A 19469-nucleotide genomic window follows, 5' to 3' on the forward strand; every position below is an offset into this window, starting at 1 on the left:
TGAAAGCAAAATTGTAAATTGTTAAAAACATAAATAAACGATGATAACAAGTAATTGGACTTTGTAAGTTTTGAGTTTTCACCCAATATGACAGAAAGTAAAACCGGAAGTCAATATTTGAACTCTTCTATAACTTTGCGTCGAATTTGTGAACGATTTTACCAATGCTGAGTTATTTTTGTTAAACTTACCGCCATAAGTTTGTAACCAAAAATGACATCAAAACAGGGTTTTGATGTAATCAAATCGTATTACACCACACAAGAGTTAAAGTAGATTACATCATGACGTTGCTCATTAGCACTACATATAGTAAACGAAGGACACTGTATGGATTACAAATGCGTTAAAATTCTAGAAAGAGAAATTTATTACAAAAAAGACTATTCCTAGAGATGACTTTCATAGCACAAACAGAAAACAATATGACGAAAAAGACAGATTTAAATCATTTTAGTTAAATTTATTCTTGTCTTCTAACAGTTGACAAACAACATATGAAATTTAAGAACTCTTTATACTTTACTTAGACTATATTAAAGTCACTTACCATACTATCACATAATTTATAATAGACTTTTGGGAATATAAGACAATAAAATTAAATTTGTTAATGTTTCATAATATCAACAAAAAAAACTTTTAACAATCAATTAAAATTGAGTCTTTCACCTTATGTTCAAAGTTTATATGGCGATAAATCCATTTTATTTTTTAATTAAAATTGTCACCTTGTGTTAAAACAACTTTAATAGAGCTCAATAAAGGACTTACCAGGTGAGCTAAAACATTAAGACAATGATATAGCCACAAAAACCTTCTTCTTGGCCTATACTGAAAAATAAAGATTTGTTTAAAGGTTATATCCTTCAAACGCCAATAAACTAAACATGTGGTTGAGATTATTCATAGTTATTAAAGAAAATGTAAATTATTTTTCTTCTAAATGTGCCTATCTTCTAGAGATGTTGACGACCACATTATTGACCCATCTTATTGTATTCATAGCAGCTCGAAACAGATCAGTTGATGTTACAACAGTCCACTTCCCAATAGGATATACGCCTACGTCCAGGGCCTCTCTTACCCTCAATCTTGCCTTGTAGAATCAACTATAAAAATCGATATTTATTATTACGCATGATGTAGCCAAAGTAAGCCAATTTTCTATTCTTTACGGTGTTAATAAGTTCTTTGTCTTTTCTTAGCCTCTTGAGAAGAGTTAGGTATATTACTTGTGTGGTGTATATATGAGACCCTCAACATACGTCGGTAGCACCACATTTCAAATGCCTCTAATCATTTTATGGCATCTTCTGTAGGGCTTGAACTTTCTACTCCATAGTGGACGTCACTAAAGACGTAAAATTTAACAATTTTTATGCATATATTGATACTTAAAGATAAGTTGCAGAGAAGTTCCTTAATTCTTCTTCTTAAAGTTCCATCTCCTATCGGAGGTTGGATATCATAACGGCTATGGTCACTTTGTTGGCTGCTGCTCTGAAAAGTTGTAGTGAACTACATTTAAACCATTCTCCAAGGTTCTTCAGCCAGGAGATGCGTCTTCTTCCTATGCTTCTTCTTCCTTGGATCCTTCCTTGCCTAATAATTCTCAGCAGCTCATATTTTTCTCCTCTGGTTATGTGACCCAAATATTCTAGTTTTCTTCTTTTTATGCTGTTCATAATTTGTAACTCCTTATTTAGACGTCGTAGTACCTCAGCATTGGTAATCCTTTGAACCCACTGAATTTTTAATATTCTTCTGTAACACCACATTTCGAACGCTTCTATTTTCCTTATGTGTTGTTTCTTCAATGTCCAAGCTTCCATTCCGTATAGTAAGATAGAAAATATGTAACATCTTAGAACCCTCAATCTGAGATGCAACTGAAGGTCTCTGTTGGTAAGCATTGTCTTCATTTTCACAAATGCTTGCCTTGCAGTTTCAATTCGGACTTTGATTTGTCTGCTTTGGTCATTTTTGTCATCAACCTAGGTTGCCAGATATTTATATGTCTCTACTTTTTCTATTTGGGTTTGCCCTATCATTAATCTTTCATTTCCATGTTGCGTTTTTGAGACAACCATAAATTTAGTTTTTCTCTTATTTATTTTTAGTCCGTATCTAATGCAATAATCGTTAATTCTATTTACCAATTCTTGTAGCGATTCCAGGGTGTCTGCCATTATAACGGTGTCATCAGCGAATCTTATGTTATTTACTATTCTTCCGTTTACAGAGATTCCATCACCCACATCCGCTATCGCTTCCTGGAATATGGCTTCACTGTACACGTTAAACAGTAATGGTGACAGAACACAGCCCTGTCTTACTCCTCTCTTTATATCTATATTTTCGGACTTTTGTTCTTCTATCTTTATATTGGTCTTTTGATTCCAATACAGATTGATAATGATTCGTAAGTCTCGTCTGTCTATATCTTTGTTTCTCAGTATTTCTATTAGTTTTTCATGTCGGACCCTGTCGAATGCCTTCTCGAAGTCGATAAAACAGGAATAAATATCTAGGTTCATATCTAAGCATCTTTGAGAGAGGACATTAAAAGCAAACAATGCCTCTCTCGTGTCCAGTCCCTTGCGGAACCCAAACTGAGTATCATCCATATCATCTTCTAGTTTTCTATATAATCTTCCATGAATCACCTTTAGAAATTTTTTGAGGGTATGGCTTATTAGTGATATTGTCCTATAGTCTGAACAATCTTTGGCATATACTGTTTTTGGTATTGCTACAAAGGTGGACATTAACCATTCCTGTGGGATTTTTCCAGTTTTATATACTTCATTAAATAGGTCCAGAAGTACAGGTAGAGTTCCTTAATATTGCCGCCTAAATAGCATATTTTTTCGACTCTTTCTAACGTTTTATCGCCTGTAATTTAGGCGTTTATATTGGTGTTCTTACTAATGATCATTATTTTTGTCTTCATGTAATTTAGTTTTAGGCCATATTTGTTAACTGTTTCTACAACTTTATGCATCATCCTATGAAGCCCCTGCGCACTATCTGCCAGCAACACTGTATAGTCTGCATATCTGATATTGTTTATAAATTGATCATGTACAGCAAACCCACCTTCTGATTTGTATTCGATTCGTGTAAATCATTACAGAGGAAAATAGTCTATGCATTTACAATAGCAAATTTTTGTCTTTGTTTTTGTACCATATTTGTTTGTAATTTTTTAAAATGACCAGTGTGCAGTATGACATTATCCGCGGATTGTAAATATGATCATATTAAAAGGCTGTAATTTTTCATGTAACTAAATTGTAGCATATCCTGATGATGTTGATGACCACCAACGAAATATTGGAACAGTACCTTCTTTGTAATTGAAGCTAACACTAAACTTGTAGCTGTGACATTAATATATGGTTTTACATTGTTTCAAATTTAAATTTTAAGGTGATTCTAGGTCGATGACATTGGATAAAAATTTAATACTTAAAGAGGAACATGTTTCTTTGCTCGACTTGAACACGTGGTTCTTGTCAGTTAAAACGACACAAACCAACTGACCAACAGATATTTTAGGGTTCTAAAAGGTTTATGAGAGGCAGCTGACGAAAAAATCCGTGAAGACCTACAGCTGATTTTGCTTAGTTTTTGTTTTAAACAATTTTAAAAAGTCATTTTTTGAGTATAAAACGTTTATGATGCAATTAAAAAAAAATAGTTTAAATAAAAATTGTAGATTTTAAAACGTTCTTCAATTTAATAGTTTCTAAATTAAAATACATAAAGAATTCACCATGATTGCAGTGATTTATAAATATTATAACTTGATTCTTTGCATAATATCATGTTATATAGCTACTTAAAATTGTGACAGTTATTGAGTCATACAATTGTGCTTAATTTCAATTATAAAAATTTTTATTCTAAATACTTGGTAAAAGGTCAAACTTGGTCAAAGTAAAAGTATACAATAAAATACCCAAACGGGCTATATCACAAATACATTACAGAACGTTTTCGGAATGTAAATTCCATCATCAGTGTAATAAATTATACATGCTATGAGCCACTAAAATATATGGGTGAAAACCATTTAAATGTTATTAATTTATAGATATTATGTTACATTATATGTGATTATAAATTAGGATGTTTAAGTTACCGTTGGAATTGGTAACATGGCAACGTATGTTATACGTTGCCATATAACATGGCAAAGTTATTACCATTTACAAATTACTGCAAAAATATTGTTTTTTTTACAATTATTTCGGTCAGTTGTTTATGTATTTTAAATCGGATAATCTCAAAATATAAATAACTTTTTATGGTCTATACGTTTTATAGGCAAAAAATATTTTTTACACTTTTTAAGTTAAAAAAAAAAAACAAAGCAAAACAAGCTGTATGTCTTTACGGATTTTTAACCAGCTACCTTTCATATAGCCTTTAGAATCTTCAAATATCTGAAGATTTGTACGTAATTTTTTTACAGTTTTTCATATTAGACTACAATATAAATAACTTTTTATGGTCTATACGTTTTATAGGCAAAAAATATTTTTTTCACTTTTTAAGTTAAAAAAAAACAAAGCAAAACAAGCTGTATGTCTTTACGGATTTGTAACCAGCTACCTTTCATATAGCCTTTAGAATCTTCAAATATCTGAAGATTTTTACGTAATTTTTTTACAGTTTTTCATATTAGACTACTCCACTCAAGAAAAGAAGCTGAAAAAATATTATACAGGCATTTAACAGTATAGAGGGGTAGCTGGTGACAATTATGTGAAGAAGTTCTGCTAATTTTGCTTTTTTTTTATTAAACAATAAAAAAAAATAAAAAAAAAATAGTTTTTGCGTAAACTACAATTTATAAACGTTTCTTATACATTTTAGAGAAAAATGGTTCAAATGGTGATTATAAATTAGGATGTTTAAGTTACCGTTGGAATTGGTAACATGGCAACGTATGTTATACGTTGATTTAGATGTTAGATGTTTAGATGTTATAGTCATTTTAGATGGTAATAACTAGACTTCGGCAAATATGCATATTGCATATTTTGCATATTGTGCCTATTTTATGCAGATATTTCATATTTTGGCATATTTGTATAAAAGTTTGCATAAAGTGCATAAAAGTTCAGATTTTTATACTGTATTTGAAAATTTTTAAACATACCAATTTATTTCAATTCTTGTATAAAATTTTGTAGTCATTTTAATCAAGAAATGATCTAAGTACGTAATCTCTACAGGTACAAAACATTTACAATTTCAAAGAAGATCAATTTAAGTAGCCCTCAACATTCTTAGAAAGTCTCGGTCACTGAGGCATTCAGTTATTGGATAATCGCTAAGGGTTCGCTCATTTGCATTTTATGATCTAATCCCCAAATCTATCTACAATTTATTGTATCTTAACAGCAGGTAAACGGCTAATAGTTTTGTTCCTAATTTAGGGATTTTCCAAAATCTCCCAGTTTATTGAATTAGGTACCTAAACATTTCTAATTTAATGCTCAGATTTGTAAATCATTTTTGTTTTGATATTCAAAGCGTAAACACTCGTTGTGCGTAACAAAAAGGAAGATTGTGATTTTATAATGCCTAAAACAACCAGTGCTTCAACTTGGATTAAACCTTATAAAGAGCTGTCTATGGATATGGGAAAAATCTACTGTTCAGTCTGTGGCAAAATTGTAAGTATCTAATATTTTCTATTAAATATCTAATATTTCATACATACAGGGTGTTTCCAAATGACACTTACAACGTTTGACTGTAGATACTTCTCGAAAAATTGAACAAAACGATATAGGTAATGAGGGGTCAAACTTATTTACTTTTCGAGATACAGGGTGTTAAAATTAAAAAAAATTAAATTCTTTTAGTTAATAACAACAATAACTTTAAAACCAATAAACGTATTTACTTGAAATTTAGTACTCGTAGGTTGTTTTTAAATGAAAAATAGCTTCCGTTAGTGAGAAAAAATTAAAAAAAGATTAAGAATTAAATAAAGAATTAACAAAAAAAAACTTTTGTTGAATTTTAAAATAAGTTATATGATGTACTAATGGTTAGTAACAAAAACTAATTTGTTGATTAATACTGCATTTAAAACACTTAGCGAGTGTTTTTTTTTCCAAACCAGTTATTTGATTAACCAAAAACACCTTGTATATTTTTATATTTTAAAGGTTGGGTTAAAATAAAGGTTTTTATTTTTATTTATAGATAGCATGTGAGAAGAAATTTCAGATAGACCAACATGTGAGAACTGCTTCACACATTGCAAAAAAAGGAAAAATAGGAGGAAAACATCAAACTTCAATGGCTAAATGTTTCCAATCTACTTCAAAAAAATTAGATGAGCAAGAAACTTTTAATGAAGACTTGTGTCGCGCATTAGTGTCTGCACACATACCGCTTTTAAAATTAGCAAATGTAAATTTTAGTTCGTTTCTAAAAAAATATTGCAAACTTAATGTTCCAAGTGATCGGTCTCTAAGAAGAAATAATGTGAACGGGCTATACTCGTGGGTGTTAATTAATATTAAGGAAGAAATTGCAGATAATTATTTTTACATATCTGTAGACGAAACCACTGATTCCTCAGGAAAGTATATTGCTCATTTATTGATTGGTGTTCTTAAAGAAGATACCTTACCAAAATCTCATCTTATTTCATGCCAGCAACTTGAGAAAACAAATGCTTTAACAATTTCGCGTTTTATACAATAAACATTAGCAACTTTTTTTCTTCCGACAACTATTCCTTCTAATAAATTACTGCTTATTTTATCGGATGCTGCTCCTTATATGGTGAAAGCAGGACAAAATTTAAAAATAATTTTCCCAGATTTAATACATGTTACTTGTGTAGCGCATGGATTAAATAGAGTTGCAGAGGAAATACGAAAAAAGTTTCCTCTTGTAAATACCATAATATCCAGTGTCAAAAAAGTATTTCTTAAATCTCCTATAAGAATTCAACTTTATAAAGAAATGCTAGCTAACATTCCTCTTCCACTACAACCTATTTTAACGCGATGGGGAACATGGTTAGAAGCAGATAATTTTTATGCAGATCATTTTGTTAAAATAAAGAACATAATTGATACGTTAACAGATGAAAGTTCCCAATCTCTTTTGGATTTTAAACAAACTTTTTAGAGTAACTTTCTTCAACAAGAACTTTCATTTATAAAATCAAATTTTAGTTTTGTTCAAAAAACAATTACTCAGAATCACCAAAACTGTCATTGTTCGAAAGTACAGCATTAATAAAAGAATTTGCGTCATGTTGTCGGAACGTTAGAGGTAATATTGGAAAAGATATTTTAAAAAAATTTGAAGCTACTATGGAAAAAAATAAAGGTTACCATATTCTTTCTGAAGTAGTTAGTGTTCTAGCTGGAAATATTTCGGAAACAATTAATTTAGAACCAAATGTTTTGGTTAGTTTGAAAAATGCTCCCGTTACATCAGTTGATGTTGAACGAAGTTTTATATGTACTCAGACAGAAGCCACAAGTTTTTGTTAGAAAATTTTGAACACCACTTGGTCATTTATTGTTACCATAATTCTAAATAAGTTTATTCATACTTAAAAATGATGTAGTTACTTAAAATAAATGTAAATCTTAATGAATAGTAGGAAATATTTAGTTATGTACACTTTTTTTTTAAATAAAATTGTTACTATTTTACGATTTTTTTATTTATTTGTATGCATATTTTGTAAAATATTTGCATATTTTCGGGTAAACACGTGCATATTTATGCGCATATTTTCTACATTTTTATTTGCATATTTGCCGAAGTCTAGTAATAACTTTGTTGTTTGCATAATAAGAAATAATATAATTATTGAAAATTGTGGCAGTTATTGAGTTATTAAAGTGTGCTAAATTTTAAACAAATCGACCAAATAGCTTATAAATTATTCAATTTGTTTATCTCAGAGAGCATTTATAAAAGCATAACAATGCTTGCCCAAACAGTCACTCAGAGGTATTTTGTAAATCGCAATTAATTCTCTGAGGGTTCGTTTTTAAAGTATATTAAAAAAATAAAAAAAATTTTTTATTAAATTTGTTTTTAAAATAGTTTTAAAAGGGCATGGCTGTTTAGCCTATAAACATTTACAATAACTTTGACATTTTTATGTTATACACTTGTATGTAGGCTTAATGAAAAGCTGGGAAAAAAATACACTTAAAAAAAAACGGAACCTTCTATGATCAATAGGAAACCTGATAGCATTATTTTAAAACCATATTCCCATTGTTTATTAACTGTAAGAGGTAAAACTTAAACAAATTGAAAAAAAAAAAGATCTAATTTTATGATCCAACTGATAGATGGCATACTCAGTGAAGAAATAAAATGTTAAAACTAGTTAAAATGAAGCTACTTCTGTAAAAGATCGTCACTGAAAATTGGAGTGGAGAACTGTCCGCTGCAATATCCCAACTAGATTTTTATTATTGGCCATAGTAGGTTTTGTTTTTTTTTAAGTGTGCTTTTTCACCAGCTTTTCATTGAGCCTACTTACAACCATATGATATAAAAAATATCAAAGTTATTATAAATGTTTAGAAGCTGATAACTTAGCCTTTTCTTTAAACAGTTTTAAACTTTAAATAAATAACTTAATAAAAACTTCTTTTATTAAAACATAAATAAAGCCTTAAAAATCAATTGCAATTTATAAAATGACTAGAGTGGCTGTTTGGGTCAGCAACGTTGTTTAAATAATTGCTCTCCGGGATAAACAAATTAAATAACTTATAAACTATTTGGTAAAGTTGTTTGAGATTTAAGATACTTTAATAATTTATTATTTGCTATAATTTTAAGTACATGTGGTTATTCAAAAAACAAAGTTATTAACACATATAAATTACTAGAAAAATAAGTGTTTTTTATAATTATCTCGGTCAATTGTTTATGTATTTTATTTTGAAAATTATGAAAATAAAAACTTCTTATGATCTATAACTTTTATTTAAAAAATGTTCCTCCAGAATGTATAAACGACTTTTTTATAAGCAAAAAACTATGTTTTTCTTTTTTTAAGATTGTTGAAAAAACAAAAAACAAAACAAAATCAGCTGTATATCTTCACGGATCTTTCAGCTACCCATTATATACCTTTTATGACTTTCAAATATCTGTGTAAGATTTTTTCAGCTTTTTTCTTCATGGACTAGGGCACGGTTCGTAGACTTACTACGGTTGCCTCTTCCGACTAACCAATGAACATTAAGCCCAAAATCACGAGAGTACAGTAATTTGAATCGTAACATTGTTAATCGTCGTTTTTATGTCTTTGATGTGTGGAAAATAGTAAAGATAGTTTTGAAATAAAGATGTCTAGTGGATTATAATACCTAATTATGGAAAACTGATGATATGTAGGCAGTTTGGTACTTAAAATTATTCAGAACCGGTTGTTAAAGTTTATCCAATGTTAATTCAGGATTCACGTAAATCTAGGACTTCAATCTCCATTTTACACTGAAAATTTGTCGCGTATACTGAATTTCCATCAATACTGGATTAACTATTGAATGAATTACCGAATTACATAAATATTTTTTCCATTTTTTTAATATCTTTCCTACACACTACAACCTGTGCGTGGCATTCTAAAATTTCATCAACATTATTATTACGTTAATACACAATGAAATTTTAAAGTTTTAACCTACCTTATAAAAAGATACGAAGACAATAGGTACGATGTACAACTACAATAAATAACGTTTCTTCGATAACTCAAAATAATTTTTTATAGAAAACAACACCAAAATTTCAAATACAAAAATATAAAGTAAACTGAGATATTTAAGAAACGATAAATAATAAAGCAAATAATAAACTGAAAGATAATTACCACGAACAAACTGTGATAATAAATGGGTTTTGTATTCTTGGTACTCTGGTGACGTAACTCAAGCATCCCCACTTCAGTCGGAAGAGGCAACAACGTAGTAAGTCTACGAACCGTGGGACTAGGTTAATTGGACATGGTCATTGCAGAAGATCTAAGCGGATTAATTTGTTTTTTTTTTGGACATTGGCCATAGTAAAATACCCAGGACACGTTAATATGGTATAAACGAAATGTTCCGAAACAAATTAAAGTGTTTTTTATATCTTTTTTATTTAATATTATATTTTTATAGCTAAATTTAAATTGTAAAAAATATTTCATAATCTTGCATAAAACTTACTACTAGTAGTCTGCGGCACAAAAACTTGTAATTGAATATTGATTGCTTAAACTTTCGCACAAAATAAAACTACGGAATTAAAACAGACTTAGGCCCTAACCTTGTTTAAAAACAATTTCATCGTTTCAACCTTACTGCTATTTTAAATAATTATCACAAAAGAAAACTTATTACGACGAAAAAACTCAAAAGATACTTAATAAAACTTTTAGCGAAGCTTATCAACCTGTAGCTTTCCATTAAAGTTAGAAAATGAAATATAGCACTAATCCAGTGAGCAAAGCGTCCCCGTTCTATATGATATTTTAATAATTCTACGTCGGCTTATCCACGACAAAACTGTAATCTCTATGTTTGATAGAATCGGTAAGATTAAGATTCAGACAAGTGATTAGAATGTGAAAGGTTTAACGATCGTTTGCAGTAAAAGGAATTTTAAATAGAAACTTTACCAGAAATATTCTTAAATGCTGAATATTAGTACAGATAAAATAAAAATACGTAAACAATTTAGTTCTAGGTCAAAAACAAGTATATTAAGAAAAGAAAAATTATTAGTACAAAAAATTTATCCTTTAGTAGGAAGAAAAGCATAGCTGAGAAAAGTAAATTTTGTTGGAGACTTCTATAATTAAAAACAGGAGAATAATCATAAAAAATGAAAGTGTTTATTTATTAATTTCCATTTGTAAATATTAATGTATAAATGACTATATAAATTAAGAATGCACATTTAAAACTTGATTCTATTGTTTTAATTAGAGTTGTTTCATTTTGATGATAAACTGCATGTGGATAATTTTTAACTGTTTAAGTTCTTATTGCCTATGAGCATGTATTCTTGGTTATACAGATTGAACGAATTTAAAACGGAACATACGAAATCAATGCATTTCGGCTCAACTCCGCTCTAGGTGGTTGGCCAACAAAAGGTTGTCAAATAATTATATTATAAAAATTTAATACTTTTCAGCGGGCTGCTGGATTCTGAACTCATTCAAGAACAAGTCGAAGCTCCACCCAAATAGGTTGCCTAGAATCACTGTGAAAACTAGACTACACAAGCAGTTATTATGCTGTCAAACCACTTATCGCTTCCTTATAGTCCAAGAGATAGAGCCGAAATTTTGAACTGATCAGTAATATGACATTTCTCTATTGAAATATATTTATTGTAACTGGGTTAAGACTTTGCCTTACAGGCGGACGCCCCTCGTGATACAGGGGGTGGCTATACAGGGATGAAGTTGTCATTTTTTTCGGAAAAATTAACGATCGATAATATGGCTGAAAATTTGCCCAGAGTAAGATCTTGTTATAACTAGACGAAATCCCAAAGGGCGGACGCAAGAGTGGATACATAAGGGGTGGCGGACAGGGGTGAAATTGCAATTTTTTGGGGAAAAATTAACGATAAGTAATATGTCCGCCATTTTCATGGCTCATTATTTAGCCCCTAAAAACTTTAAATCCAAAAGGGCGGACAGCTGGGTTGGTACAGAGAGCCATAAAACGGGGTCAAATGTACCACTTGCCTGCGCATTTTAGGTCTGGGTAACAAGTTTCAAACTGATTTTATTATGATATTTTTATACCGATTGATTTGAAAATTTGTATGCTCACTTCTGTTACTATTCTGAGAAGCGCCAAGTAGAGTTTTCCTCAAAATTTTCAAAAAAAAATTTCCGTAAATGAAAATTTTTGTAATTTTTTGAGGTAAAATCTAATTTGTAGAATCCTTTCGATTTTCTGTAAGTTATACCATGATTTTTTCCAAAAATTTTCAAACGATTTTTCCGATAAAAAAAAAATTTAGAAAAACTTTTCTAAAACATTTGATAAAACTCTACGTCATCGTCTGAATCTTTTATAGAATATTTTGTAGTTTTAAAATGATATTATAATAATGTTTTTTTTTCAAACTAAAGTCATATTTACTTTACAAATCACATTTTTTTCTTAAATATAAATATTTTACGAATTAATTTTTAATTGAATAAATGTAAGTAATTTTATAATGTTAACTATTAAATATTTTTGTTATAACAAATAGTAATTTTACTTATTTTTTATTACAATAAAAAGGTTTTTAAATTTATATTGCATAAATAATGGTTGTTCAGATATAAGAAAAATTTGATTTATTATTACATTAATAATCAAATACAAAATATATTATTTCTATTTATCAATAGGTAAAATTCAATTTGTAGAGTTCCTTTAACATTTTACAAATAATTATTAATAAAAATCAATTTAATAGTGGAATTATCAATTTTTTAAGTTTTGAAATTTACTTTGTAGATATTTTCAATATTTTTTTTAACTTTCAAATTGATTAAATTTTTTTTTCATTAGTTAATTATAATTTTACAAATTCTGTTTGGACATTAATTTTGCATCTTTATTATTTTAAAATATTGAAATAATAATGATGCGCGTTCCATTTAGATCAGTAATTCTAGACGCATGCGCTAAATGTAATAAGTATGAAGATGCTTTTATCCAACTTGGTGAAACTGACTTCGATTGTAATGAAGTTTTTGAAACCTTAGAAACTTTCATATGTTACTTATATGGAACAGGACTGACGAGAACAATTCCAAAAAGAAAAGTAAACGATGTCAGATTTTCACTATTTAACCGGCAGTATAAGTTGCATGATGTGAACGAGCCTTTTAAAAAAAAACTAAAAAATTTCGATGCTTCAAGCTTACCACCATGTCAAGATGAATTACACCAACATCTACTGCGAGCGCATTATATTTCAAATATTTGGACAAATGCCCATAAAAAAGTACCAACAGAATTGATTGTTGAAGAACATGGTTGGGAGTTTGAAGATGAAACATATAAATTCAAATGGTTTAGTGGACCTCAGATGCCAGAATCAGTTCGAGAAATAGTTCATGATTGAAAATGAAGCAGATAATGAATGTGATATTATTGAAAGTGAAAGTGACGAAGATGATGAATGTGATGACATCAATGAGAGTGAGAAAAATAACGAAATTTTTAAAGTTTTTCTAATTTTTTTTTCTTATCGGAAAAATCGTTTGAAAATTTTTGGAAAAAAATCATGGTAAAACTGACAGAAAATCGACAGGATTCTACAAATTAGATTTTACCTCAAAAAATTACGAAAATTTTCATTTACGGAAATTTTTTTGGAAAATTTTGAGGAAAACTCTACTTGACGCTTTTCAGAATAGTAACAGAAGTGAGCATACAAATTTTCAAATCAATCGGTATAAAAAAATCATAATAAAATCAGTTTGAAAATTGTTACCAAGACCTAAAATGCGCAGGCAAGTGGTACATTTGACCCCGTTTTATGGCTCTCTGTACCAACCCAGCTGTCCGCTCTTTTGGATTTAGAGTTTTTAGGGGCTAAATAATGAGCCATAAAAATGTCGGACATATTACTTATCGTTAATTTTTCCCCAAAAAATTGCAACTTCACCCCTGTCCGCCACCCCTTATGTATCTACTCTCGCGTCCGCCCTTTGGGATTTCGTCTAGTTATACCAAGATCTTACTCTGGGCAAATTTTCAGCCATATTATCGATCGTTAATTTTTCCGAAAAAAATTACAACTTCATCCCTGTATCCCATCCCTGTACCACGAGGGGCGTCCGCCTGTAAGACGAAGTCTTAACCCAGTTACAATGAATATATTCCAATAGAGAAATGTCATGTTACTGATCAGTTCAAAATTTCGGCTCTATCTCTCCGACCATTAGGCAAGCTCCTCTTTCCTTTAAAGGAGACAGATAGTTGAACGATATTTTATACAATGTCTATCACCGGGTATGGATTTATTTTTGTCCAAGTTTTATATTGGTCCACTATTTCAAATGCAGTTCAAACAGACATATATTAAATTGTATGTTCCGTTTTAAATTCGTTCAATCTGTATAGTAAATTTCAATGGAAGTAAAAATTTTACAAACCTAGCATAAAATCAATTACTAAATTTACTAGACAGTTGGAATTGAGTTTAATGAATAGAGTATAATTATTATATCCATAAATAAGTAATGAACGTGATATCTGTTGTAGTAGGTAAAGAAACTTTACAATATAAGGTATAAAGAAAACAAACATAAAATACTCACCTTAGTCGAGATAAACAGTACTTCGTATGTAATACCCGAAGAACTTTGGCAACTGATGATAAAACAAGATCTGGAACAAAATAAAGTATAATTATTGATCCAATCAAACAATACATTATTACAAAGAAAACACATCTATCTATCTATAAAAATTTTCTTAAATCTCTCAAATAATGTGTTGGAAGTCCTAGTCTCACTAATTAACGATTCCTTTGAAAAAGATATATTTCTAGAGTGTCTAAAGATAGCCATTATTATTCCTCTTCATAAGAGTGGTGATTAATCTAACGTCTGCAACTATAGACCTATTGCCCTATCCATAATTATTGTGACACTTATAAAAGCCCGACTTATGCCCTTTCTCGTTGAAAACAACATTTTATCTCAAAAAACGTCAAAAAACTGTCAAAATTGAAATACGCTTTTTGAAGTTTCTTACAAATTTTTAGAGATTTAAACAGTATTAAATAATACAGTTCCGTAGTAGTATTTATAAAAATTAGACGTGCCTTCGGTATAGCAATAATCGAGATTCCAGTAAACCGCCCATTGTTTGAATTTAATACAATTAATATTGTGCCTTAAAGTGTGAAATTTGTAGCATTCTAACAGCAATATCGTTTACTGAACCACCTACCATATTAGTGTCAATAGCGGGGGAAAACCCCCTGACCCCAAAAAACCCACAAAACCAGCTATATCTGGAAATATATTCGAGAATCAAAGTGATGCCGAAATGGATCTTTCTGTAAGTACTACATATCCAATCAATTTGATGAATAATCCAAATACAACCAATCTAAATGAAATACAACAAAAGGTAACAAAACAGGTAAGGCAAGCATTTTTATTTAATAGTAATGATCTAGACCCATATCATGTATATATCGAGAATAGCTCTACTGAGTTTAAAGATAAACTAAATCCTTTAAAGATTGGTGAAATTATTTTGTCTAACTTTCCTGAAGCAGACAATATGATTTCAAGTATAGACGCCGTTGGCCGAAACAGAATTAGAGTCAAATGCAAAGATTATAAAACTGCTAATAACCTCATTTAAAACAAAACTCTAGAAATATTTCGTTTAAATAATTTAGATCTGTATATTCCAAAATTTATTTTACACAGACTAGAAGTTATGAAGGATATAGACACAGATTTATCGGAAGAGTATATTAACAATAAAATTAAACAGTATGATAGTCATTGCATATTTAAAATTGCAAACGTTAAAAGAATTACGCGTAAAGTAGAAAAATTTTTAGTGAGGAAAAAATTTTCGAATATGTCCCTCCTAAGTCTTGTATTGTGACCTTTAAATCGCAAACTTTACATAAATATATAGTCATTAATAAGGTTATTAAAGAAGTTGAAATATATAAACAGAAAGTTTTGTTATGCTTTAACTGTCTTAGATACGGCCACTTAGGAAGTCAATGTAGGAGTCAGCCAAGATGTAACAGATACCAAGAAACTCATAATTCAAAGGATTGTACAAAAGTTAAGTTCACACAAGTATGTTTCAGTTCTAAGGAGGATCATTTGACCACAAATTTAAGCGCGTGTCCAGAATTTACACGACAAAAGTAAAAAAAAAAGAGACGATGGGTTTAACAAACATTAATTTTTACGATGCAAATAAAGAAGTGCCTAAGAATTCATATGCTAGTATTCTTAGGATCAATACAGCCAACAATGATACAAATTTTCCACAAAATTCACAACCTTCTACTTCCTCCCAGGGAAATAATTTTGCTAAATTTATATTTAATCCTCACACAAACTCCAGTGGGCCGAATAAAAGGCAGAAACCAAATAATTTAGACCCAACTGATATAGCTAGAAAAGAAATAGTATCTACAGTTTCCCCTCCAAAACATCCTGAGGGAATAGTTAAAAGTAAATTCTACCACAAGAACTTGAACATTGCAGATTCACCGTCAGAAGAGTTAAGCTCTTCTGTAATAAATGTCATTTTAGACTCGGTTCTTACAATTGTTAATTCAATTAAACAAAATAATAATTTAAAAATTTCAAAGGCTGCTGTAATTCAGATAATTAGTAACCATTTTAACTAAAATCTAGCATCAAATTCGCAGACCTTAATAAAATAAACATATTACAGTGGAACTGTCGTTCAGCAGTTGCTAATAAAGAGAATTTAGAATATTTACTTCAACAGAGTGACATCATTATAGCTCTATTATCTGAAACCTGGTTTAAACCGGGGAAATATTAACTTAAAAATCAATGGAAATTTATTTTTGCTGATGATACCAGTATTACCTGAAGAACTCTAATATTGCAACTCTTCATGCAATTATAACTTCTGATCTACTAAAATAAAAACCTGGTCCGACTCTAATTTACTCTCTTTTAACGAGGATAAGACAATAGCATTATCCTATAAAGAAGCTCTTCAACCCTTGCTTCTTAATAATAGCCAGATCAGTATAATTGATGTAAAATTGGAAAATTTCTTGGTAGTTTTATAGACAGCAACCTTAACTGGTCCCTTCACATCATACTTTCCTTTGTTCATATCTCATCTTCGATATGGCCTTCCTTTTTAGGGTTCTAGTACAGCTGTCCAATCTGATGTTATTTTTAAATTACAAAAAAGAGCAATACGGTATCTTTTTGACCTCAGTAGAATAACACATGGCAAAAGCTACTTCAAAAATCATGGGATTTTATCTCTTTCCTCTGTATATATTCTAGAAACTGTTTGCTTAATTCGTAAAAACCTACATGTTTTTCCAGCAAGACCTAGTCATGACTACTCCACCAGAAATTCAAGCTTTGATGTGTATTTACCGATCCCATCCACTGAGTTAGTAACGAAAACTATATTATATTCGGCAAAAAAATTATACAACCATCTCCCTTTGCAACTTAAATCTACAACTTAAGTTCCATAAATAGACAAAAGCCTAACTATCTAAAAGACCTTATTATTTAGTGGAAGAGTTTCTTAATGAATAGTTAAGAAAGGAAAGTACAGTACGTTTAGGTTCAAGCAACAAAGTATTTTTATATATATTTGGGTATCACATGCAGCAGCTTAGACTTATTCGTAAACTAGTTCGTAAGGTCTTATTGTACAATTTGCAATTTAGTGAAATTTTGCAATGGATATTTTATTATGTTTTATTCTGTGATATTGACAATTTATGTAATTTTATTAAATTTTAATTGTTATTGTTATTATTTTTTTTTACTTTTGTAAGCTTTGTCCATAAAACTGTAAGATTTTCAGTGACAATAAAGCACATTTCTATTCTATTCTGTTGTAAATTATTCTAAAAATATTCATCATCACAATATTCACAACTGAAATCCAATAAATATATGTTTATGTTATTCCATAACATTATACCCAACTGTAAATGCAGGATATTCTTAAAGTACAAACTAAGATTTTTAGCATTTATAATATTTCTCAAATTATAATATTCTCAAATAAATGTATTCTAGTCCTTTAAAAAAAAACCTTTTTAGGTTATAATAACTCTTATGAGTATTGGTGCAGAGCAGGGAACAAACATTGTCCAGAGTCTATTAATATTAACTTGAATTTAAATTTTAACGAAATGTCACAAGAAAACTTTTAATTCATTGAATACTAATAGACTACAAGGCCATGGGTCATTTGACCCAGCACGACTTTTTCGCCAAACATATTTGTACGGAATTTATGACTTAGGTATATAATACAAAAATAATTATATAATGAGTGCCAGTTTTTTTTCTGCAACGCCGTACATTTCGACTTGAACAGGGGTGAGAAATCTAAGGCGCCACCCTTAATTTCATCCAGCATGTTTTGGGTACCATATTGTAGTATTGATTTATATGTGATTTTTATTATACGAAGTATTTGTGTAAAAAACATGTGCATTCGACAACCATTGTCTCAGCTGGTGCAAAGTTTTAGTGTTTGGTGTCCATTGGGATGATGTCCTTATAAATACTATATTTACCGATATTGATATATTTTTTTCTTTCCGATTTTTGCAATGAAGTCTCGGAATATTATCTTGATTGTCGTTTCTAAGAAAGTTATCTTAAGTGATTTCTAGTTCATAATTTTGTTTTATTAACCCTACTTTTATCTCAACCTAAATATTTAGATAGATAATAGACAATAGGTAATAGCACTGATAATTAAAGTAATATCACATGCAGAGAGGTATATAGTGATGCACCCCTTTTTTAAACTTAGTCTTCAATATTGAGCATATTTGACACCTACATATGTATAATTAATGCATATATACATTTAGTAATAATCAATTAACTCTAACGGAACTTTTTATTTTAATCTTTAAACTGTATGTGGATAAACTTTTTTCCAACACATTCGGATGCACTTGTTGTTGATGTTTTTTCGCGTACTTTTTGATATGATCTTTGACGTATGTTAGTCCTGCATCTTGAAGGATGGCTTCATTTTTTACGAATCATGGAAATCCTATTATAGTATTGCTCTTAATATTTTGGATTGAAATCTTTGTATGATTTGAATATTGAAATGTGCGGCGGTTCCCTATAATTCTAGTCCATAAGTCCAAAAATTGGTTTCTGGATGGATTTGTAGAAAAATATTGTATTTTCAGTTTGTAGTTTTAATTTTCTGCCTCACAACCAATACATGTTCGTTAAGTTATGACCCATTAAGTTTCGCTTAGTAAATATATGATCCCTCCAGTTAAATCTTCTGTCTAAGTACATACCTAGATATTTGACTTCAACACCTTGTAGGATTCCTTTACTGTTTAAAGTTACAGTGGGACATGTTTCCCTATGCGTAACGTTAGGAGTAGTGATTTGTTTTCATTTAAGTGAACTCTTCATTTTGTCATCCAATATTATATTTTATTTAAATTATTTTGAAGGATTTCTGAGGCTATTTTGGGATTTTTGTTAGATGATAGTATTGCCGTATGATCCGCAAAAGTGGCTGTAGTAATATTTGTATCTGTCAATAGATCAGCAGTGATTATCAGGTATAATATGGGTCCCACGACGAATTATTGGGGCACCCCAATGACAATTTATTGTGTGCGTGTGTATTTATTCTCATATTTTACCTAAAAATTTCTGTTGTTGA

The 19469-nt window shown here is 29.8% G+C and overlaps 2 protein-coding genes across 2 annotated transcripts in view; one reads left to right on the forward strand and one right to left on the reverse strand.

The window, feature by feature from the left end:
• Positions 1-19469, reverse strand: part of LOC140439663 (uncharacterized) — a 336018-nt gene that overhangs the window by 256036 nt on the left and 60513 nt on the right. The window contains exon 2 of the mRNA XM_072529720.1: positions 14357-14426. The gene's annotated coding sequence lies outside the window, so the exon portion shown is untranslated. The remainder of the gene's footprint in view (positions 1-14356; positions 14427-19469) is intronic.
• The window catches only part of LOC140438712 (uncharacterized), a 54218-nt gene continuing 50709 nt past the window's right edge, over positions 15961-19469 (forward strand). Inside the window, exon 1 of the mRNA XM_072528356.1 lies at positions 15961-16317. Coding sequence (XP_072384457.1) covers positions 15961-16317 — 357 coding nt within the window. The remainder of the gene's footprint in view (positions 16318-19469) is intronic.

The sequence above is a fragment of the Diabrotica undecimpunctata genome, chromosome 4 (assembly GCF_040954645.1).
Source record: "Diabrotica undecimpunctata isolate CICGRU chromosome 4, icDiaUnde3, whole genome shotgun sequence".
NCBI classification, from domain to species: Eukaryota; Metazoa; Arthropoda; class Insecta; order Coleoptera; family Chrysomelidae; genus Diabrotica; species Diabrotica undecimpunctata.